This window comes from Perca fluviatilis, chromosome 9 (genome assembly GCF_010015445.1).
Source record: "Perca fluviatilis chromosome 9, GENO_Pfluv_1.0, whole genome shotgun sequence".
Taxonomy (NCBI): Eukaryota; Metazoa; Chordata; class Actinopteri; order Perciformes; family Percidae; genus Perca; species Perca fluviatilis.
Window position 1 is genome coordinate 32,242,352 of NC_053120.1, and position 24,343 is coordinate 32,266,694.

The window sequence follows — 24,343 nt, forward strand, 5'->3', positions numbered from 1 at the left end:
CTAAGCTTTAGCCACGCCCCCTTTTATAAATAATGACCCATCTAAGGTAGTCTTGTGTGAGGTATCATTGAACTCAGCAGAGACTTCCTTATTCTTTGGTGATGGTTTGGCCTGCCCCCTATGTTTAAGCCACGCCCCCTTTCATAAATGCTGACCCATCTAAGGTAGTCTTGTGTGAGGTATCATTGAACTCAGCAGAGAGTTCCTTACTCATTAATTTGTATGAATTTGTCACTAGCTTTCTGTTTCTCATTCTCTCTCAACCTTCTGTCCTTCCCCTCTTTTTATTCTGCTCTCCTTCTTCCAAATGCCTGTGTTTGACATCCACTTCTTGCTGATTGGTTTTTACAGGCCATCAGAGTAATGGAGGTACCAGTGGTAAAGATAAGAGAAGGTGATGCAGGCGCCGAGGAGAAAGTGATGATAAAATCTATAGTCAATATGGTACAGTACAGTGTGTTCCTTTCTGTGTGTCTGACACTTTGATGGGAACTGGGGAAAGTGCCGCATGGGTCTAATTCACGCTGGGTACTCACTTAATCATTGTGCATGGCAAATTTACTGATGGTGAATGTATTTGTGGGTGCATTTTTAAATGTACAATACAGGCTAAAAGTTTGGACACACCTTCTCATTCAATGAGTTTTCTTTATTTTCATGACTATTTACATTGTAGATTCTCACTGAAGGCATCAAAACTATGAATGAACACATGTGGAATTATGTACTTAACAAAAAAGTGTGAAATAACTGAAAACATGTCTTATATTTTAGATACCTCAAAGTAGCCACCCTTTGCTCTGATTACTGCTTTGCACACTCTTGGCATTCTCTTGATGAGATTCAAGAGGTAGTCACCTGAAATGGTTTTCCAACAGTCTTGAAGGAGTTCCCAGAGATGCTTAGCACTTGTTGGCACTTTTGCCTTCACTCTGCAGTCCAGCTCACCCCAAACCATCTCGATTGGGTTCAGGTCCAGTGACTGTGGAGGCCAGGTCATCTGGCGCAGCACTCCATCACTCTCCTTCTTGGTCAAATAGCCCTTACACAGCCTGAAGGCGTGTTTGGAGTCATTGTCCTGTTGAAAAATAAATGATGGTCCAACTAAACGCAAACCGGATGAGATAGCATGTCGCTGCAGGATGCTGTGGTAGCCATGCTGGTTCAGTATGCCTTCAATTTTGAATAAATCCCCAACAGTGTCACCAGCAAAGCACCCCCACACCATCACACCTCCTCCATGCTTCACGGTGGGAACCAGGCATGTAGAATCCATCCGTTCACCTTTTCTGCGTCGCACAAAGACACAACGGTTGGAACCAAAGATCTCAAAAATCTCATCAGACCAAAGCACAGATTTCCACTGGTCTAATGTCCATTCCTTGTGTTTCTTGGCCCAAACAAATCTCTTCTGCTTGTTGCCTCTCCTTAGCAGTGGTTTCCTAGCAGCTATTTGACCATGAAGGCCTGATTCGCGCAGTCTCCTCTTAACAGTTGTTCTAGAGATTTGTCTGCTGCTAGAACTCTGTGTGGCATTCATCTGGTCTCTAATCTGAGCTGCTGTTAACTTGTGATTTCTGAGGCTGGTGACTCGGATGCACTTAACCTCAGCAGCAGAGGTGACTCTTGGGCTTCCTTTCCTGGGGCGGTCCTCATGTGAGCCAGTTTTGTTGTAGCGCTTGATGGTTTTTTGCGACTGCACTTGGGGACACATTCTAAGTTTTCGCAATTTTCCAGACTGACTGACCTTCATTTCTTAAAGTAATGATGGCCACTCGTTTCGCTTTACTTAGCTGATTGTTTCTTGCCATAATATGAATTCTAACAGTTGTCCAATAGGGCTGTCGGCTGTGTGTCAACCTGACTTCTGCACAACACAACTGATGGTCCCAACTAGGGCTGAACGATTAATTGCATTTGCGATAATATCGCGATATGTTAAAACGCGATTTCCTAATCGCAAAGGCTGCGATTTGGTCACGTGACTCACGAGAGCAAATCAGTCCGCACTCCGTAGTCCGCAGAGAAAGCATCAACTTAGCACGCTAACTGTACGCCGTACCTTGAGCAGATTTCTGTCATTCAAACAACTCTGAGTTGTAGTTTAAAACTTGTAAGGGTTTTATTCGGGCTCCAGTCCACGCATGCAGTTAATGAATACAGGCACGCAGAACTGAAGGCTCGGTTAGCAACGATTAGCTTTGATTAGCGGTTAGCTCCGGTTAGCTCCATTATAAAGATATGGAGCGGAGGAGACTGCCGCGGAGAGGGGTAACAACCAGACTCTGATAAATGACGTTCGGGGAGCTGTCACAGCAGCGTGGCCACGGTGTTTCAACGGTTTTATTAGTACAGTTAGCTAATCCCACGGCAACACCAGCATGCTACTACTAACGTAACGATAGCCTCTCTGAGCTAGTGCAGCGTCGTTGACGCTGTCATGCACCGCACGCGCAACTTCATGAGGGAGGGAGGGGCTGGAGGCAGCGTCCTCTCTGTCGCTGTTAAAGAAAATACACCGATGTATTGATATTTTACTTATTTACCGCTCTAGTAAAGTTCAAAGACAGTGTTTAAAAATGCAATCCACATGTTTACATATGTCTATGTAAATAATAATTAAATAATCTAAATACTACTAAGTGTTGTAAAGCCACATTTGTTTTTATATTTCTGCAATCTGCACTTTAGTGTGATTTATTTCTGACTTTCATATGAATGTTTCCACCAGGCTTGGTCAGTGCTCAATATACTACTGGGATTGAAGTAGTTAAATAAAAGAGGTCATTCATATAAATTCACGCATCACCTAATTTCACCATCACATACAGGCCTGGCCTCCAGGAAAGAACAGCTTGTTTAATCTATCTAATCTTGTGAAGTTCATACTATACAATGATTTATTGCTAGTTTTTGTTGACTAATACAGAAGACAAAGAGCTTAAAAAATAATCGCATATCGAATCGCAATCGCAATATTTTTTAAATAAATCGCAATTAGATTATTTTCAAAAATCGTTAAGCCCTAGTCCCAACCCCATTAATAAGGCAAAACATTCCACTAATTAACCCTGACAAGACACACCTATGAAGTGAAAACCATTTCAGGTGACTACCTCATGAAGCTCATTGAGAGAACACCAAGGGTTTGCGCTATCAAAAAAGCAAAGGGTGGCTACTTTGAAGAATCTAAAATATGACATGTTTTGAGTTATTTCACACTTTTTTGTTAAGTACATAATTCCATATGTGTTCATTCATAGTTTTGATGCCTTCAGTGAGACTCTACAATGTAAATAGTCATGAAAATAAAGAAAACGCATTGAATGAGAAGGTGTGTCCAAACTTTTGGCCTGTACTGTATGTTATGTAATACTTACAGGAATACTATTGTGATCGCTCTTTAACAGAGATTTGTACTTAAATATCAATGCAAGTAGACTGTAGAAGAAGTAATATTAAAGTAATTTAAAAGGCTTTCCATTTAGCTTCATAGTCATTTCCATCTGTCAAAGACGTGGCATGTCAATTATGGTGTCCAAAGCATATTCATAATGCAAAAGATAAATATAAATTTAAAAAAACTACATTATATTACTTAACTCTCTCCTCTTTACTCACTTTCATAGGTATTTATTGCAAAAAAATAAAATCCAAAGAGCTATTGAGCTCTGAAGTACCAAACTGTCCTTCCTGGGTAACGTCCGGGATTAAAATCTAAGTATAAAAATGTGACAAAAGTAATAAGAGCATTAATTATCTACTTTGGCATAATTGTGTCAATGTTTGCAGGGATACCTACAAATATAGTAACAATCCTACCCTTATTCAAAATTTTACTCAATAAATACTTTTGGATTTCCCTAATGTCCTTCCTGGGTTACAGACCTTAAAATCCATAAATTACCCATAATGCAATTGCATAGTCATGAAATATGACATTACATCATAAAGAAGATTTTGGAGGACCCCAAAACATCTGGAGAGTTTAGTAATTATCTCTTTAAAAAGTTTTTATTTTGCTTTTTCGGTCACTGGTGCACTATGTCCAAAAATCATGTGTCTTTCTGGATAACGCTAATAAACCATATTTGATGTTTTGATATTTAAAAAATGCCTATTTCATGTGAAATATGGCATTAATGTTTTAAAGGCTAAGATATATTTTAGCTGAGTATGCAACGAGTTTTAATTTTGTCCTTCCTGGATAACATTGTCCTTCCTGATACAAATTTAGACATTCCTCTTTATCAGATTATTTAATAAAATTTTTTATTTTTATTTTTACTTTTTTATTATTTTATAATCTTTTATGACATTTTTGCATTATGTCATTCCTGGCTAACGGGATGTCATCCCGAGTAACAATAACACAGTCAATTAATTTAACACAGATTTTCATGGTATATTACACAATCATGTTTTCCTTTTTGTTGAGTATACAATAAACATCTGATAACCTTTATTGTAAAGCATTTTAAGACATCTTTCATAATTTTTCTGTTTTTGGCATGGAATATTGTGTGACCAAAATCCAAAGATGAGCCCATTTAATCATAAATACCCAAATATATCATTAATTGTGTTCAAATTTTTGTTTTTTGAACAGTGCGTGTTTGGTTAGCTGTAACTATGGATATGCCTAAACATTTATCTGCTAAAAAGATAGACATTTAAATATTTTTTAAATCCATTCCCGTTACCCAGGAAGGACATTTTTCATGGAATAAATCACGAAAAAATTAAACTGCATTTCTAAATTAAATTCCTGTTGTTGAGATGTATATAGAACACTAATAAAAATAGAAAGTGCTTGAGTTGGCATTTTTTGACAGTTTCATTTTTTTTCAAATTTTAAATCCTTATTTGTCTTTGACCCTAAAGTTGCATGCACTCCCATGAAAATCTGTTTGCAAACAAGATTTCATTCAATAGCAATGCACCTGAAGCTTTTGATTTTTGAGCGTCTTCTCCTGTTAAAAAAATGGTTTAGCATTTTGTGAAACGTGGAAATTATCTTATTTTTTGAGAGTGAGATGAAGATTGATAACAATTTCATGTTTTTGAGCTATAGTTAGGATTAGTTTTTTGTGGGAACAATATATCCCTCTGGTCAGGACTTTTATGCCGCATCTCCAGTTAAAGGTGCAGTATGAGTTCCTGCAAGCTTGCCCCTCCCCCCATGTTTCCGTAACTGTCATGACTGACTAACTGTCACACCCAACCCACGAACCATCCTGTCGGTGATTTTGGTGCACAGCCTGTGCCCCTAGTGTTTTGACGTTTACGACCCCTGTGTTGTCTCCCGAGACCGGGCTTTTTCACAGTGTATTCGGGGGGCAGGCAGCTAGCGGATCAAAGAGAGATGCCTACGATTTGAGACAAAAATGAAATCGTGCTGAAACCATGCAGGAACTCATAGTGCACATTTTTAAAGCCTTACAAGCATGGCTGTAGACTCTTAAGCCATATTTGCACGGGACTAGTATTACCATGGTACCTCCGAGCACAGACACGACCTCCACAATTATTACTAATTATTTGAGGTCCTAAGATAAATACTTGTCCAATGTGGATTGGGCTTTAGTCTAGTTACATTTCTGTTTATATACAGATTAAACAAACAAGACATAACATGTTCCCTAGTGAGCTGTAGAAGTATTGGTAGGTATATTTTTAAACATTGGACAGAGCCAGGCTAGCTTTTTTACCCTGCTCCAGGTGTTATGCTAAGGGTATTAATCTGCTCATCTTTAGAAAGAAAGCAAATAAGTGTTTTGCCAAAAATGTTAAAGGGGTGATAGAATGATTATATAGGGTATTTCACACTGTTCCTTAAGGTCTCCTAATAGGGTATGTAACATTGGTTGGGCTGAAAATGGCCCAAGTGATTTTCTGTGGGCAATTAACTGCCCTGTGAATATGGCCCTATTTTAACAAGAGCAAGAGCTTTTCTTCCAAACATGAATATTTAGATGAGCTGCGTGCTGATTGGTTGAACGACCCACATACGCATACATTGGAGTCTCGTAACGTTGTAACGTTACCCTTGGGACATAAAAAACCTCCACCAAAGAATCACAACTCGCCTAATAGCTAGTAAGTGCGGGGAGCGGAGAGTGAACCCCTGCAATGTCCTCTGCCAGTGCCTCTGCAGCGCTGCTTTAGATCCACAACTCCCGCTCCATTGTCCGATATACTCGTTCTAAACACTTTTCTCTGGGCCAGTAGGCTATTCCGTTGTAGTCTGGAACACTGCATTTACGACCGTGGTTAATTTTCAATATCCTTGAAAAAGTTCCAAACTTTGTTCTTTCTAAAGTCCTACATAGCGCAGCTCGTGTGTGAGATTAGCACAAACATTTCACCCATTCCAGCACTTTCAGCTCTGCCAATAAGCAGCCTGACAGTTTGTGATTTAATATTTCCTCTTTTATTGAAGCCATGGATTCAACCAATCTATTCTTATTCAGAGTAACTCATTCTCTCTTCTGAGGTGGCAGAATTGATGCAGCACTGAGTATGGTTTCTGTATGGCACAAAGAGAGCGATCATTTGATTGTCTGTACTGTATTTGTAAGAGTTAATGATCGTGTAGTGCAGTCTTTTTTACACATATTTTTCTTCATGGATTTAAGATGTCGGCAGAGCTCCCCTGACCTTGGTTCATTGACACAAAGAACATATTTCACAAAATAACAATGAAATTCTCAATCGAAATCCTTTTTAAAAACCGCTTACTGGCACCAACCTTTCTTATTCAAATCAGTTATGGTTTGATTAATGCTTCTTGTGTTGCAGTGTACTTACTAGCTTACATTTCAGTGGGGAACTAGTTCGGTATTAAAAAGATGCAAATATTTGGTCTCGAATTAAAGCTTCAAGATTCCATATTTTTATAATTGTCAATAAATCTTAAAAAAATACCAAAACCAACAATCTTTTCCTACTAACACGTTTTGTCTCTGTATCCAAAGGCTAATATATCTTATTCCAGAAAATCCTGAATTGTCCTTACTAAGTCTTAATATTTCTAGCCAAGTTTTTACTCATTACATTATCAACATCCAACAAAGCTATCTCTCTGGTATTTGGTGATTTATTTGTGCACACTGAATTAGACCTGGGCGAAAAATCGATTAAATTAATTAATTCGAATTTTTTGTTGCGGGCAATTTAAAAAATTCAAGTTTTTGTGTAATGGCGCATTTTTTGGCTCCCTGGAGCTTCCGTAGAGTTAGTTTCACATAGCAGTATGGCAAGCGACAACAACAACATCATAGCACACACGAAACAGCAACAGCAAGTGACAACATGGCTACCGGTGAGAGTGGGAAGTTTTTTCCCAAGAAAGGAATAAAATCATCTGTTGTGAGACACAAACAACATGGCAGCGACAGGGACTAACATTAATTTTTTCTTAATCAGTCGTTTCATTACTTACTTATCCGGATTCCGAAATGACCGGGCAGCCTGCGGTGCACTTGTCCCCGGCTGACAGTCACCTATTCTGGGATAACTGAACAACCAGCTACAGCTGACCTGAAGGAGCACCATGCGGGGCACCAGAGGCGGTTGCGGAACTCTGTTGCGGCTCAACGCATCTACTAAATGCCGCTGATACAACCGAAGCTGTGACGGAGGTCTGTAGCGGCTTAAACAACTAGCACCGCCCTCTGTAGCACGGAGTCCGCCCCGACGTTTGTTTTTATCGCTAAGGAGCTTGCTACAGGTATGCTACATTCAAGAGACCATGGGATGTTAACGTACGTTACTCAGCAACAGGTGGAAATGGGGGCAAGGGGCGCAATAACATTAAAATGATTTGAACTTTTAGCGAGGAACGAAGTGAATTACCTGTAGGCCTATGTGTAAAAACAGCTTTATCTCACGCATCCGTTTTGTTGTTGTTGAATATATAGCCCCCAAAAAAAAAAAAAAAATGGTAGGGAAAACACTCAAACCAATTTATATTTCCACAAAATTGGCATGAATAAACATAATGGTACATGCCCCTTGTGTGTGTGTGTATGAGTCAAAACAAAATAAAACTTGTTTTGAACAATTTCTTTGTCATCTGCAGATTGATTTTAAGTAGAGGGAGAAAAAAATCAGGGATTTTATTTTTAGGCCATATCGCCCAGCCCTACACTGAATGTTACATTCTTTAACAGTCCATCATGCGCTACATTATTTCTGTTTTGTAAATCTTCCTATTCAGGACATTAACATCCCTTGCATAATGACGGACAACGTCCAGGAGTTTGGAGATGGAGACAACGCTGATTTCGAGACGGTGTTCGTCCTCACAGACTTTGATTCTTCTGACTACAACTATCTCTACAAACACGACAACCGCATTGTTGGGCCTCCTGTTGTGCTACACTGTGCTGCGAAGGAGGAAGTAAGTTATTGATTCACAACATACATAATTCATCACATACAATTGCCAGTACATTGTAGTGAAATTTAATTACTGCATTTAACCCATGCTAATTATTAGTAGCAAGGATGGAAAACTTGTTTGTTCACTTGCCACTGTGGCTGGTGGATTTCAAAATCTACTAACCACTCAACTTTTTTACCAGCCCCTTTTTTTTGTTTTTAATCGGCAAGTGCTTAATTGCGTGTGAAAAATAATACAAGATCTACAATACTCAAGCATGTTTGTCATAAGGTAAAGTCTTAAGGAAAATACTAACATTCTCTTTATCTCTCATGCACACACACAGCGCACTCATACAAACCCATACACGAAACATTAAGTTACATTTAGCCCTAATGAGTTGGGCAGATTAAACAAAAACATTCCTCCACCCAACCTCATCCCCAGTTCCATTCTGTTCTTTTATTGGTTTATCTTTCACCATGTCATACTTTATCAGATCATACTTGAACAGGAGCTACACCAAAAAGAAGAGGAACTATTACATAGGGCAGTGGCATTACAACATAAAGTCCCACTCCAGACACATTTTAAAGTCAATATCAATATCAATATCAAAGATCAATATTTTTTTAACATTGTTAACCCACATAAAAAGTAAAATTTAAAGTCCAAAATGGGCTGGAAGCGCATCTACTCTTTCTCCCTCATTGAGCAAATCTGGATCTAGCCTGGCCTGGCCTGGCCTGGCCTACCTTGCTCATGCTTGTGCTTGGTTGAGACTCGTTTGATGATTACATTCTAGCATCTACCTCAGGTTGACCGGTAAAACAACAGCGCAGGGTTAGGGTTAATGATTAAAAACACTGGAGATTCAGGCATGGCTTATCATGTTTCAGCCTCACGCAGAATTCAGACAGGAGGAGGGATGGCCATCTTGCGTTGCCCGCAAAATGGCCACATGCACAGGCGGCCCGCTTGCCGAGCTCACGGTCTGCAGCTATAAGGGCGTCCTGTCTGACATCTCACGTGTTGACTACATAACAAACAGAAATTGTCTCTAAAAGTGTCCGAGTGAAACAGTATGCTGCGTTTATTTTCCCACCACCGTGGCTGGTAGGTTGGGCAAATTCAACCGCCACTGCACACAATCACCCACATTTGGCGGGTGCTAATTTCCATCCCTGGATAGAATAGGAGCAGTGGACAGGTATACATACAGCATCCGGGGAGCAACTTGGGGTTCAGTGTCACTTTGACGTGTGGCCGAATCAGCCTGGGATCGATCCGCCAATCTTATGGTTGACGAGCGACCACTCTAACTGAAATTTAAATGAAGAATTTACACTTTTACTCTAAAATCTCCATCAGACAAATGTTTTTCATGTGGGGATGCCCCACCAGAGATGGCCCTGAGAGGAACCTTGATTTCGAAAAAACAGGATGCAAAAAATACATTATGGCTTTGAACAGGATAATGCACAGGAGCTTCAAATAGGATGCTAATGTCGAACATCAACAATGTGTCCTGACTGTGGCTTCTATCAAATAGAGTGCTCGGCACATTTGTCAGCTGAAGACAGCACACATAAACACACGTTTAGACTGCATTGCAAAATAAAGAAGTATATCTCTTGATAACAGAAGAAATTGTCTTAGGCCATTTTGCAGTTTCTGACCAGTCAAGCAAAACTATTAGGTGTTGGAGTAAGTAAGACTTCTTCTAAACGAGAGCGCATTTCCAACTTTGCGTGGAATACCTGCAGAACAGGGACATGTAAGTAGTTCTTTTGTAGATTATGGTGAACTAGAGTGTTTTGTAGCAGGGTTTTGCCATTGAGAACGAGCTACCATGCTAGCGCTAGCATGCTACGCTTAGCCACCTCGTCTCTGCTGCTGACGTAGAAAGCCCTGCAGATTTTGAACAGTTCACCCGGAGACTGAAGGCAGAAGACATTCAGAAACCCGTATCTCACTCAAAACAGCATGGATGTTTTTTTTTCCCAAGTTTGTATGCGTGTGGAAGCACTAGAGACACAAAAATAACACCCCAAATCCCCAAAAAAGTTTTTTTTTTTTTTTTTTTCATAATATGGGCACTTTAATCATATTGGTAAAAACAAAAAAACAATTGCATTAAAGGTTTTCAAAGGTAATGTTGTACTTAATGTATGTACTTCTTGATTTTTGCTTTTTCCCTTCCACACAGCCTCTACAATTTTCATGTCGTCCTCTCTACTCCACTACAATGCTTAACCTGTCGCTGTGTTTCACTGGCTTTAGGAACAAAGATGAAATGGTAGGTATATGAACTTAACATTAGCAACTTTACCTTTCTGTGTGAATGGATGATAATTTAGGTACTTTCTTTGTTCTTAATGCTTCTGCGAACGGTCTGTGTTGTTATTTGCACTCAAGTCTTTTAGGGAACATCATTCCAGTTGCCTTGCTATAGAATTTCAGTAAGTTTCCATATTGTAGTGAAACGCTTACTAATGAGATTTTTCCGTGGTGTGCTGGATTCCCTTGTTACTTTCCGCGGTGACTTCACCAAAGGTTACCTCAGTCACAAACTACCCAAATACAGACAGTGTATTAAATGTCCAACCAGAGAGGAGAATATTTTGGATCACTGTTACACAACAGTCAGCAATGCTTATCACGCACTCACCCGTGCTGCACTGTGTCACTCAGACCATGCCATCGTCCTCCTGATTCCCTCATACAGGCAGAAGTTAAAACTTTTGAAACCTGTTGTGAGGACATGATCTAAGAAGTAGACCAGTGAAGCTGTGGTGGATCTTCAGTCGTGTTTGGACTGCACAGATGGGATGTTTTCAGGACTGCTAACAACCGCTTGGATGAGCACACAGAGACTGTGTGGTCATATTAGTTTCGGTGAGGACAGCTTTATGCCAACATGCACCACTAAGTGGTTCAATAACAAGCCCTGGTTTACAGCCAAACTCAGTGGTGAAGGAAGAGGGGTTTAGGAGTGGAGACACATACAGCTTTAGAAAGGCAGTGAGATGCTTAAAAAGTGTACTCTGACAAACTCCAACAACAGTTTTTAGCTAAAAAAAAAATCTAATGGAATTCAAATGGTATTATAGAGGAAGATTGACCGCTCTACTGTTCACTGATGTTTCTAGCACTTAAGTTAATTGTTTTGCATTGCGCCCGGGTTGACCCAGGTGATCTCTGAATTGTCATGACCAGGGATATACCCATGTAGACTGGCTTGGTTTGAATTTCCAAAAGGAGGTTTGAACCCTGATCGACAACCCTAGCAGTGTGAAAGAGGTATTAAAGACCCACTACTGTCATTTTGAAAGACCTTGCAGCCATGTCTCCATCCCCGTGACTCCAGCCCACACCCCCGTAGTTGTCGGGGCCCTAGTAATGCCCACCCCAGAGTGAGTTTATTAGTCACACCTATCAAAAGCTGATGCAGTCTAAAACAACCTTGCATTATCCACCTTCATGAAGTTCATAATGTTTAGTCATTTTGGCAGCTACAGTTATGGTGCTATTGAATTATACCATATTATGAGAAGGGTTTATAACATTTTGTCTATTTATAGGGGTAGACTAAATACTAGAAACACTTAATATATAATGCAATACATTTCAACAGCATTGCAAACTTCAGCCATCAAAATGTCCATAAAGTTGAACACCTTACCAAAACATTTTAATCAAAACCTAAATGTTAAAACCGACGTGAAGGTCGAACTTATTGCATTTTTAGATTGCGGATAGTATCAGACTGCATTGGTTTTAACCAATTCATTTTTACACTGTATGACTCAGTATAGTCAAATGTTTCTGCCATTTGTCAAAAATTAGTCAGTTCATCTCATATTCTCTCTGCTTAATATTACTGTATAATAATATTGTAACTAGAGATGCACCTATTGACCGGCCAATGACCGGAATTGGCCGATTTTCACGTGCTTGGCCATGACCGGCGACCGGCAGGTCAATCTGACATATGCCGATTTTATGCCGGTCAAATGCACTCAGGCGCCGCATGATTAACATCGCGCAACATCAGCGCACCGCCGCTCAATCAGCGGTTTATGACATGTTATAAAGTCGTAATTACACACGGGTCTGCAGAGCCGTCTGCTCTACTGATTTCAGCCGCTCTCTCTCTCCCCTCTGAGGCTGAATAAGTGGAACATGAAAACCGCGGGTCCCGTTTTTATGACAGCCACAGTTTATTGGAAAATCGCGTTGGGCACACTGACTTTGATGAATTTACTGTTTATCAGACCTCAAATTAGACAAGAAGCTAACGTTAGCGAACGCTGCGGTGACTGTCCCTCTGCCTCTGACGTCCGGCTGCAAGAGACACTGTATTAAAAAAATAAAAATAAATAAAAGAGACGCTGTATTCCTCTGACATGCTGTATTAACGCTACTGTGCATACCGCTAAAAACGTTGTAATCTTCCCCCAGCGTTTAGCTGGTTGCTAAACTGTGTAAAATGAGTGGTGACGTTTATGTTTTCAGGTAACGTTACTGTTGACGTTCAAATGGGCCTGCGTGTGCGCTTTGAGAAATATCTTTATACTGCAAGGCTATATTTATTAAGTTGGATATTGGATGTGAAAAGAAGGAAATGGTTCTAACATTGTACTTTAGATGTGTGTGAATGTACACATTTTTCATACTCATCATTTTGACCCTTAAGTACGCTTGTACGATTCGCTGCTCTCTAGGTACGCATTTTGTTGCATCTCGCATTTCTCCGGTTTCAGTTTCTATGCAATCTACATCTATGATGTTGATTCTGCTGCTGAGCAGTGGAGTCGCACGTTTAATTCAATTCAGTGCCTCAGCAAGCCAGGCTGTCCGGATAACTGTAGGCTTGCATGCCACAGCTGAACCGCCTCAAAAAAAGGTTTGGAGTGATTTCTTAACGGGAGAGATGGCCTTTCCTCCACATGTCCAGGCTACCTCACATAGACCGTATATAGAACCTCCTCACGCGTTCTGCACCGTGTGGAAGACAGACATCGACATCAGTCACCAAGGGGCAACAGGTAACGAACACAGTCCCGTAAACAAATACTCCCCACCCTCCGAAACATAGTGATATTAAAAATAAATGGATGATAAGAAAAAAAACGTTTACAATTCAGTGGTTGAAATGACTGCTGAGATGGATACATTTGCCACACGGACATTATTTTCCTGAGTTTTTTTTACGGTGCAGATCCACTTGTCCGTGCGACGCTTCTGTCGCGCGCGCCCCGCTCTATTCCTATGGGTGCCGTCAAGCGGCGTTAACGCGCACGCAAAGCATTCCGGGAAGGCAGCGCAGCATTTGAGAAAATGTTACGCGCGAAGCTGGCCGATGGCCAGCTTTATGCAAATGAATCGCGTTGAACGCCGCCGTATCACCAGTAGTAGACGTACAAAATCTTTCAAACTAACCTTTGTTGATCTGAAATGAAGACAGATTCAGCAACTGCATTGCCTATTTCTGCTTAAAATGTTTTCAGAAACACATTTCGGTGTTCTCTTTTGTGAAATACGAATCGTATATTCCAACAAGCCGCCATGACACTCTGTTGAAATTCGCAGTAGCCACACCCACGGCCACGCATTCCGTCAGCTGCTGGTTAGGGGAGCGTCAATCACCATGTGTGTAGCGATGACGCGCAACCGCACACACTTCAGTCGTGTCGGACATATGGATCTGTACCGAGATAGTGTGGTCTAGACCTACTCTATCTGTAAAGTGTCTCGAGATAACCTGTGTTATGATTTGATACTATAAATAAAATTGAATTGAATTACCGTTAAGGTGTAGACATATGGCCGACCGTTGACAGAAAACCCCGTCGATATAATCAGTCGCGTCCCCGAGGTCCAAAAAACTGCCACAGAACAGACCAAAAAGACTAGAGGAGACGAGACGTAATACATCTCATAACAGCAGGCGGCGGTAATCTGTAATGTTGCCCAAGAAATGAATACCGATTTGGAGCTGATTGGACGAACGCGTCACATGGGTTTGTTTTCTCCGGAAATTCAAAGCCTGACTGTCATGGCGGCCGTTCAGAATACGATCTCATATTGTACTAAAATAGTTCACTGAAACATGTTTCTGAAAACATTTTAAGCGAGAAATAGGCTATGCAGTTGCTGAATCTGTCTTCATTTTAGATCAACAAAGGTCAGTTTAAAAGATTTTCGTCAGATTTTGAGAGACTCTAGTCACGCTCATTCCGCTCGCCATTTCCGGGTGAGTCCCGACTGCCCTTTCTCAAACTGAACACGTCAGGTCGGCCAAAATGAAGACCGACTGCCCCTCAGATGGATGACGGCACGGAACACACGGAATGGACTCGAGTCACCGACCTCGCCAGACTGTCCAACGGCCGATTATCGGGTTAGTGTGTCAGCGCCTTAAGCGCTGTGACTCTTCTGAAGAGATTTTGGAGAGTGAAATTAGGTACAAATACACTGGTTGAATGACATGACACCATTGTATAGTTCTCAGCATAAGTGAATACACCCATGCTAAATTTGACTAAAAAGAGGACTAAAAAGTAATCTTTTGGAAATTGATCTTAATGCCTTAATTAAAAAAATGAGGTGGTTTTATTTCAGCCTAATAGCTGGTTTGATTTGCATTGAGAGATGATCTTATGGAAAGTACCCCATTCCAATCTCTAGGTATGGTGAAGGGTATGTGATGATGTGGGGCTATTTTTAATTCCAAAGGCCAAGGGAACTTTATCAGGATGCATAGTATCCTGGATCCATGAAATAACTGGCCTTTAAAAATAAAAATCTGCCTGCCTCTATGGGAATTTAACAGGGGTGTACTTACTTATGCACCCTGTATTTTAAGGAAGAACATTTATTTATTTACAATACATTATTCATTCACAAAGAAAATTGGTGTCCTTAAAGGTTGGATTTTTCCTCCATTGTTTTTTTTAATGAAGGCATTAAGATCAATTTCCAAAAGATGATCTTTTATTCCTCTTTATAGTCAACTTTAGCATGGTTGTATTCACTTCGCTGAACACTGTATTCACATAATACTATTAATCCAGGCTAAAGTGAAGCATGCATGTTGCTTCCTCTAAATTTCAGGGTGTGGTTGACTAGCAGGGTCTGCTTGTTTGTTTGATAAATTAATCAACATTGATTGTGATTGGTTGTTCGTTGTGCATGTAGACCTGCATGTCACACACTTGAAACAAACTCTGTATCCAAGAACACTTAAATCAGTGTAAATTACGTCATATCAGACAGACTTCTGTTGTAGATTAATATTACGTTTCCAGCGTGGCTCCGAACCATAATGTTAGTTGGGAGAGATGCTTATTACTTATAGGCTAACTATATTAGCTTTAGCCTGGCTGGTAGCAGCTTTCTATGGTGAAAAATGGCCGTCCGCTAACAATCATGTAAAATGAGAAAAAAAAAAGTTTACTTTTCTATCAAGCAACAAAAAAGTTTTAGCGTCAACATCGCAACGACCTGCGATGTGACTATCGCGCATGCACGCATCGCGACGTAGACGATGAAACAAAATATCGTGCAGCCCTAGCGTCTGCGCTGTGTTCCGGAGGCGCAGCGGCAATTCAGGTCAATGCTTGATATTCCACCACACTGTCCCTCCAGGAGGGAAGAAGACACAAAATCAATGGTCAATCTATTGACATTTAGTTTGTAGAAGAACCGAACACGCACACTGCGGGATATCACTGGTCAGAATTCCACTAGGAGCGGGCAGGAGCGAGATTAAAAAAACAAAAACAGTCCTGCGCAGGGCTCTAATGCAGAGTGACTAATTAACTATTTAGAAAAAAAGATTAGTAGCAATTGGAAAAAGCTACTATCATAGCAAAATGTCATGGCATATTCCACCTTGATCTTTATTGTACCCCTTTGTGCTAAGCTTGTTTGGTATTTGTTTTTCCTATGTAGAAGAACTTGGTGAATCTGGTTCATCACATGGGTGGGACAATCCGGAAAGACTTCAGCACCAAGGTTACTCATCTCATCGCCTACTCCACTCATGGAGAGAAATACAGGGTTTGTTGTAGTTTACTTTGTGTAACTGTCATTAATGCTACCATGCAGTTAGGCTAGGTAATATTGTCAAAAATGTGTGTGTATATCTATCTATCTATCTATCTATCTATCTATCTATCTATCTATCTATCTATCTATCTATCTATCTATCTATCTATCTATCTATCTATCTATCTATCTATCTATCTATCTATCTAACTTCGCAATATATAATGTACATCCCAGTTTAAATAAATACCACCAATATGTATTTTTTAATTGTTAATTTCAAGAATGTTTATACAATTTAAGAAAAAGGCAGAAAATATCTAAAATACACATATTACAACATATAATGATAACTGCAATGAGAACATTGTTACTTGCTTTTGTACGGCAAACAAAACTATCATGAATAAATCGTCAGTATTTTGTATTTTTCCCCTATGGTAGTCCTAATGTGCAGATCGATTTAAACCCCAAAAAAAACCCCGATTCACAGTATGTAAATGTAGTTACTTTTCCCATGTGATTGCAGTAGACATACAATTTAATTGAATTGCGATACGAATGTGAATTGATTTTTTTGCACACCCCTACCTTTTTCTTTCGTCAGTATCATCCATTTAAGATAAGAGATGACTGGCATTGGCCGATGCCTTCGCTCACAAGGCCGTTGTTTGCAGACACATCTGCAGGTAGCCTTTTTACAGTGTGGCTGCTGTGCTGTGAAATGGAGCTCAACCTTGTGTCGATTTCTCCATTCTACCGGGAAGACGTCAGTATATTATAGTTGTCAGTTCAGAACCAACAAACACTTATTCCAAACAACCCCCTCCCCACCATGATTTACTATTTAAACTTCTATCTCCCTTCTATGATATTGCCTTCCCTTTTTTACCTCCTTTGTTGTACTGTGAGCGTTGACAATGGAACTATTTGAAGGTCTTGTAGTTATAAAGTTGTACATAGATAAATGTCATTCCTTACTATTTAAGAAAGTAAGGAATGTCATTCCTTACTAGGGTTGGGTATCGGTTGGGTTTTATTGGATACTGGTGCCTGCTCTGTATTTTTTTTAAACTGTTCCGGTGCTTAAACGATTCTCGAACCGGTACTTAATAAAACAAAATGAATGGCAACGGTGTTTGCTAGCCTACTTGATATGCAAGATTTGCGGATGGCATTAAATTACTAGACTTACACGAAGAGGAACGGCTGCTGTCGTCGTCGTCGTCGTCGTCATCATCTGTGATGTCCACCACCACACTGGCAGGGCTGGGACTCGCTTCAATTTGTCCGGCGAGGCCGACACTGGCTGCTGCTGTTGAAGTGCTTGGACTTGCGTCACGTAGGTTATCAAACATGGTGCATTGTTCGGCTTTTAAATAAACTCATCAAATTCGACGTGTTACCTCCCTTGCATGACATTGATTTAAGGCATCTGTTGCATGTCGCGGAGTCTGCATCCTTAGATGTGAAATGTAGCCAAAACCTTGGAGCGTTTTGTCTTTGACATCTTCATTGATCCTCTCACTATCAGTTCTGATCAACAACTGTGCTGAATAGCATCACTGACGTCACGCAAGTTGACGCCAGAACACCAGGCGGCGGTAAAAAAAAAGTCAGGCACCGGAATTTTTGTTCTTATTCGGTATCTTTACTACCGTTTACGTCGGAACTGGTGCCCTATTGGCACTGCGTTTCGGTACCCAACCCTATTCCTTACTCTGATCGCACAATACAAATTACTTACTATGTAAGAAATGGCATACTTGGTTGCACATTTACTCTTTTGTGTTTTGTTTTCCTCCTCTCTCTTTACTATGTTTTATTGTGCCCTCATCTCTCAGCTGGCGGTGTGCATGGGGACGCCTATTCTCACTCCCTCATGGATTCATAGATCCTGGGAGAGAAGAGATGATGTGTAAGTTGAAAGGAAGGAAGCTTACGTACCACTCAAAGCTTCTTTGCTTTACGACAGTGCGAGCTACCATTCAAAGCTTCTCTCCTTTACTACAGTGCCAGCTTTTTTTCTGTGTCTGCAAGTGAAAATTGGAGTGTGTGAATGGGAAAAGTTTTTGGGGCTTACCAGTGTAAGGAATGAAATGCATAGTGTTCAGGTAGCAGCTTCTCATTTTTATTTGTTTCTGACCATCACTTTCACTGGCATGACAAGCATCTGCAGGTTATATCACCTGTAGAGGGTAGGCCAAAGTAAAACTTGGCTGTTGTCTGCTTTGTATTCTTTCTGCAAGCCAGTAGGACCTATCTGTACTCAGAGAAAGATTGTTTGTAACATTGCTATAAAACCGTGAGTGGACTACAGAAAACCACATATTCATTCCTTCCAGAAAAATGCGAATTTTTTTTGTGATTGTTGCTGAGAAAAATCCTTGATTATGCAGCACGTTTTCCTAAAAAATGCGATGGAATATGCGGGATATTTATGCAATTTTATGCGATTAAATTGTGGGAACTTGCAAAAATTGCGGGAACTTGCAAAAACTGCGGTTTGATGAAAAAGAGAAAAAAAGTTATTCCCCCAACACCCTACTTTTCGATGATGTTCACGTCGTGTAATTACGTCACTTCATAACGTTCCCATGGCAACGGGGAAATGGCTGCTCTTGTGTGAAGTAAACGCAACATTTTTCAACTTTCTGCTAAGATATGACTTTTTTGCAACAAAAATGCGGGGATTATGAAATCATGCAAGCTCCGCATATTTTGCGCGGAAATCTGCAATTTATGCGGCGAAAGTGTGGCGTATTTGAAAAAATGCGGCCCCTGCGTAAATATGCGGATTTTGGCTGATTATGCATTGAATTATGCGATCGCATAATCACGTTTTTCTGGAGGGACTGTATATTCTGCTTACCTTGGAACGAATTCCGAAAGTCGAATGTAATTCGAATAGTATTGATTTTTTTACTATTGGAATTATATTCGACTTTCGGAATTCTTTAATTAATTTTATATATAGGTTGGCTTAACATTAGCTAATCTGTCTTCTCATGTCACGTCTGATGAACAATAAGTTACGGGAGTGAGAAACTCAAGGCATTGTTGGCTAACGTTGCGTATCGAGTAACGTTAGTACAAGGGGGAGTGACAGGCTGGGGCTGGAAATCGAAAGAAAGTTGGGAAATTGTTTTAACATGACTTTAAAATTGACATCCACCGAGCCAAAGTGCTTATGTTATCATTAGTTAGCTCGTTCTGGTTTCCTAACTGCGTCGCGAGTTATATGAGCTTAGCTGGGAGCTTTATGGAGACAGCTAAAGTTAATTTTTAGCTGCCCTACAGCTGTCAGAGTTACCATCGACTTAGTATATTACCTTCTAACAGCTGGATTCTCAGTAACGACAATCTGCAAGAAACAGGTTGCTTATAAATCACAAAAATAGTAGTGGCAGCACTGTTTGGCTTAGTTATCAATGCTGTTAGCATCGTGGCTAACACTGTTGTTACCTTACTTTATGACAAATCGTTTCGACTGTGCATGATGTCATTGTGCTAACCGAGTAACGTTAGCCTTTACAACAGAGCCGCTTCACTAGCTACACTTCTTAGATAATGTTTCATTACAGAGTTCTCTGTTGATTTGTGTTTGTCGCTGTGTGCTCGTGGTGGAATATAATGTAAACAGAGAGCGTGGCGTGCAAGAAATGCAATGCGCCATGACGTAGATCCGCTTCAAGGCCAGGCAGATGTTGGAAGTCCCTCTAGTGGACAGAACGACAACCACATGCTTATAGTGGCATCGACGATGCGTAAGCCTGAGTAGTGTAGTACATATTTAACAGGCTGCATTTGAGCATTAAACATTTGAATATAAAAAAAATAACAAATGAAATTCGAATGGTATTATAGAGGAAGACTGACATCTCTATTGCACGCAGCTGGAACCTTGTGATATCACGAGATTACGCAAGAATTGTGAGATCACAAAATTGAACTAAAATCTATCTTGTCAGGCATCAAGTAATGTTTGTGTCAGAGCAAACGGCATGTAAAAAGGATGGTCACTTCCGCTTTTGCCCTTTTAGTGGCTTTTCTCTGAAGCGTTTCAGTTTGTAAAATACAGTGGAAAAGAAAACTAGTACTTAAGCCTCATAATATTCTGGTTCAGGTTCAAATGCATAGAAATACCCATCAAATATAAAAATGGCCAACTTCCAGTTGTGCGAGATGATGGAACCTAACTGGAAATATGTCCGAAATGATGTGGACAATGTCGCTACCAAATTTTGGAAATATTGGAGCAATTATGTCTAAATTAAGGCACTATGGAGCCCGCTAAAGAAGAAATTGCTGTATAGTTAGAAAATAAAAATATATAGTATATCTAGAAAAAGTAATCAAAAGTCCTTGAGTTTCATTTTGTAATGTCTGTCTGACCCTGTTGAACGTGCTTGAACACAAACCCATATGCAGAAATGATGACGTGGTAGTTGATAGTAACCTTGTTTCTCCCACCTTCATGTGTTAAGGTACTTTCATGCAGGGGAAGAGGAGTTTCGAACAGAGTTCAAAGTGCCTCCGTTCCAGGACTGCATCCTCTGTTTTTTGGGTTTCTCAGATGAAGAGAAGGCCAACATGGAGGAGAGGACCCTCAAACACGGTCAGTGCCGCAACACACAGGGATCTGTCAAAGTATTTGTGCAGCATTGTTTTTCAGTTATTTGGTTGTCTTTTGGCAGAGCCACACACCATTACTAGGGCTGTGACGGTATAGTGTTTTTCTTACCGCGGTGACGAAGCAACATATCACAACGGGAAGGCGGTTAACCGCAACCCCCTTACAAGACTAGCGTAAGTTAGAGCAAGAATGGCAGGGTGCCTTAAGTGAGTGACGTCAGTGGCCTTGTGGTCGTGCAAGGAGAGTGAGCAGTAACGGAGAGTAGCGTATGAGTGCCGCTGTGAGGAAAAGCGAGAGGAAAAAGAGATAGCAAAGATGATGTAAAGTCAGTTAAAAGTGAACAATAAAACAACAAGCTTGAGCTTCTCAAGACACAGTGGCTTTATCCGTTGTCAATACCGCCGGTAAAGTGAATGGTGTTACCCCCGAAAAACATCAGCTTAACCCTTAAGACAGCGTTTCCATTTCAGCTCAATGTGTGTTTTGCTGTTTTGCATGTGCATGCAGGCTGAAATTCAACCGTGCGGTTTTGTCGGGATTAAACTATAAGCAGAACGAAACTCCGCTAGTTGCTAGGCTGATGTGCAATGGTAAACACTGCAGCTAGGGGTGGGAGATATTGACAAAAATGAATATCTCAATATTTTCTTTCAATATCTCGATATCGATATTCAGACGATATTTTTGAAATCCTTCTAGAAGTTAAAAGAAGCCCTGTTCGGAGGCTATTTCGGTGGTTCTCTTGGGAAAATGTACAAGCAAGATGAAATCATAACAATAAACAAAGGGCTCTGTTCTGTAACATATTGCACACAACCATGTCCTTATTGGAAGCAGTCCTGGAGCTGGGACAGGGCCGGGTCAGACTAGGTTCTGATAGTCCTTCTACTTGGCTGTATAGTCCTTCTGACTGGGATTTATGCTGGGATCAGGAGTTGGATGTGATCTGACTGGCCCAGGTGAGGGATAGTTGCAGTTCTGTGTGCTTTCTTGATGTTAGAGTATACATGGTCTAGTGTGTTCTTCCCTCTAGTAACACAATCTACATGCTGGGAGAAAGCTGGAGGGGAACAGACTTTAAGGACACCTTGTTAAAGTCCCCTGTATCCCGTATCCAGGTGATCGCGCTGCAGTTTTATCACTATGGTTAGCAGTGAACCAAACTTGTGCTAACGTTAACATCGGGGGCTATGTAGACGGCAGTGTGCTGTTTTCATAGTAAATAAAATGGTCAGTATATTACCAATAGGGCTCCAGGTCAGGTGAGCCGTGCTGGGCAACGATCCTGCAGTTGGTACTCCATTCATTGTGCACAAAAATGCAGTCCTCCGCCTCTGGTCGTGCCGGAGTTATTTTCTCATTCTGCCGGTAGATAGCTAGCTCGGCGTGCTAGCGCCGACAACAACCTGGAGGGCTCGGTCAGGCTATGTCCTCCGGGATGTTATGAGCCGCCTGGAAGGCTCTCGTAACGGCTGTGTTGTATCGTGGCTGTACGTACTTGTATAAATATACACCGACAGGAGAGCCGCTGCACAATCGCGCGCCGCCATCTTTGTTGACATGAGTGAACGTCATAACACACAGGTAAGAACTAGTAGCAGCTTACTCTCTTGCGGGATGATCGTGATTTTGTACAAAAAGTACAGTCAAACAAACCCCTACATTATTAAAATCGCTACATATAATTGTTTAGAAGGTTATAGTGTGCGTTATTTCTTTTCTCTTTAACTTCTTTCAGCTCTTTTCATGTTTGGGGGGTCGGATTGTACAAATTATGAAATATTCAATATCCCAATTTTGCATATCGTCCAGACAACAATTTGGATATTATCGTCTAAACGATATATCGCCCACCTCTAACTGCAGCGTTAACGTTAGTGTGCACGTCCACTGTCCATCCTCAGGTGCAAAGCTGAAGTGACGAGCAACTTAGTTTTTTTTTTTTCTCTCTCCATAAACTCTTGAATGTAGGATAGAAGACAGTCGATGAGGATAACTACACAAGGATTATTGCTTTTATTATATTTCATATCACAAGATAACTGTTCTCCTGTAACTTCCGTGAGCAAAAAGTAAAAAAATAAATAAAAAATATGCGGTGATGAGGTGATCAATGCAAAGAAAGTTACTTTATGAACTTGACTTTAAGATTTGTACAGGCTGTGTATGCGTGAAACTACTGTCCCACTCGACGGCAATGTTTAAGACGGGTCAGAACATGCCAACCGTAGTACGTCTTTAAGACCCAAGTCTTCTACCATGCTGATAGGTCTGTAGTTAGTTGCCATCCATTTTGCAAGAGCTATAGTAATTTTTTGGGACTCTCCAAAATAGTGCTTTGGCTGAGCCTGCTGGATCAACCTGAGCCACGTTAACTGTATGCTTAGCTCGTAGGTGGTAGCTCAAGCTTGACGTGCTTTGGTGATATTTTAATTTGGCTTTACACAATGTGCATATGGCTTTTGACTTGTCTACTGAGCCGTCCGGTTTTGGAAACGGGACGGAGGGGGGACGGACTCTGTACTACATTTAAGAATTATTTATTAAACATTAAATATTAAATTTAAATAATATATAATTAATAAATTATATCTATCTATATCTGTGGCTATGGCGAGTAAATGAAATGTTTGTACCAAAATAGTTCTGTTTTTCAGTCTTCATTGTGGCGAAGGTGCAGCTACTTTCTTCTTCTCCTCTGCTTTCTACATGTCATAACTTCGCGGGGGCGGACACACACACACACACACACACACACACACACACACACACACACACACACACACACACACACACACACACACACACACAGCCACCACGTCACTTCTGTTTACTGAGAGCTACCGCTTACCTCAGGCTAATTCATTAGGTATTAAGTGGCGATTTTTGTCAGCCAGCCTTCCAAAAGAAAGCGCAATGAAATTAAATAACTGATCATTAACCGTAACGTCGTTGACCGACAACCAGGTAACGGAGTCTCAGTTCACCGTCCGGGAGGCTCTGACACACTTTCCGCGCTCTGTGTCCGCGGACAGCTGTAGGCCTGCACCGGTGTTGATGTTCTGTGCATTATCGGACACATGTAGCCACTTTCCTGAAACTGCTTGCGGGACTGACACAAGTCCACAGCGGCGTTTATGTCAGAGCCTGTCTCCACCGCCTCCACCTGCAGGTTGTCAACTGTGTGCTGTGGAATGAAAGGGAGAAAACAGGACGCAGAGAAACACGGTGTCCTGTTTTTTTTATATATATATACATATACACTC

At 40.8% G+C, this 24,343-nt stretch overlaps 1 protein-coding gene across 5 annotated transcripts in view; it reads left to right on the plus strand.

Annotated features, from left to right (window-relative positions):
- The window catches only part of ect2 (epithelial cell transforming 2), a 190,415-nt gene that overhangs the window by 21,319 nt on the left and 144,753 nt on the right, over positions 1-24,343 (plus strand). For 3 of the 5 annotated variants that reach the window (XM_039811660.1, XM_039811664.1, XM_039811663.1), the window contains exons 4-9: positions 352-444; positions 8,222-8,404; positions 10,596-10,685; positions 16,346-16,453; positions 18,286-18,359; positions 20,929-21,059. In XM_039811660.1, coding sequence (XP_039667594.1) covers positions 352-444; positions 8,222-8,404; positions 10,596-10,685; positions 16,346-16,453; positions 18,286-18,359; positions 20,929-21,059 — 679 coding nt within the window. The remainder of the gene's footprint in view (positions 1-351; positions 445-8,221; positions 8,405-10,595; positions 10,686-16,345; positions 16,454-18,285; positions 18,360-20,928; positions 21,060-24,343) is intronic. The other 2 variants (XM_039811662.1, XM_039811665.1) reach the window with 1 other exon arrangement.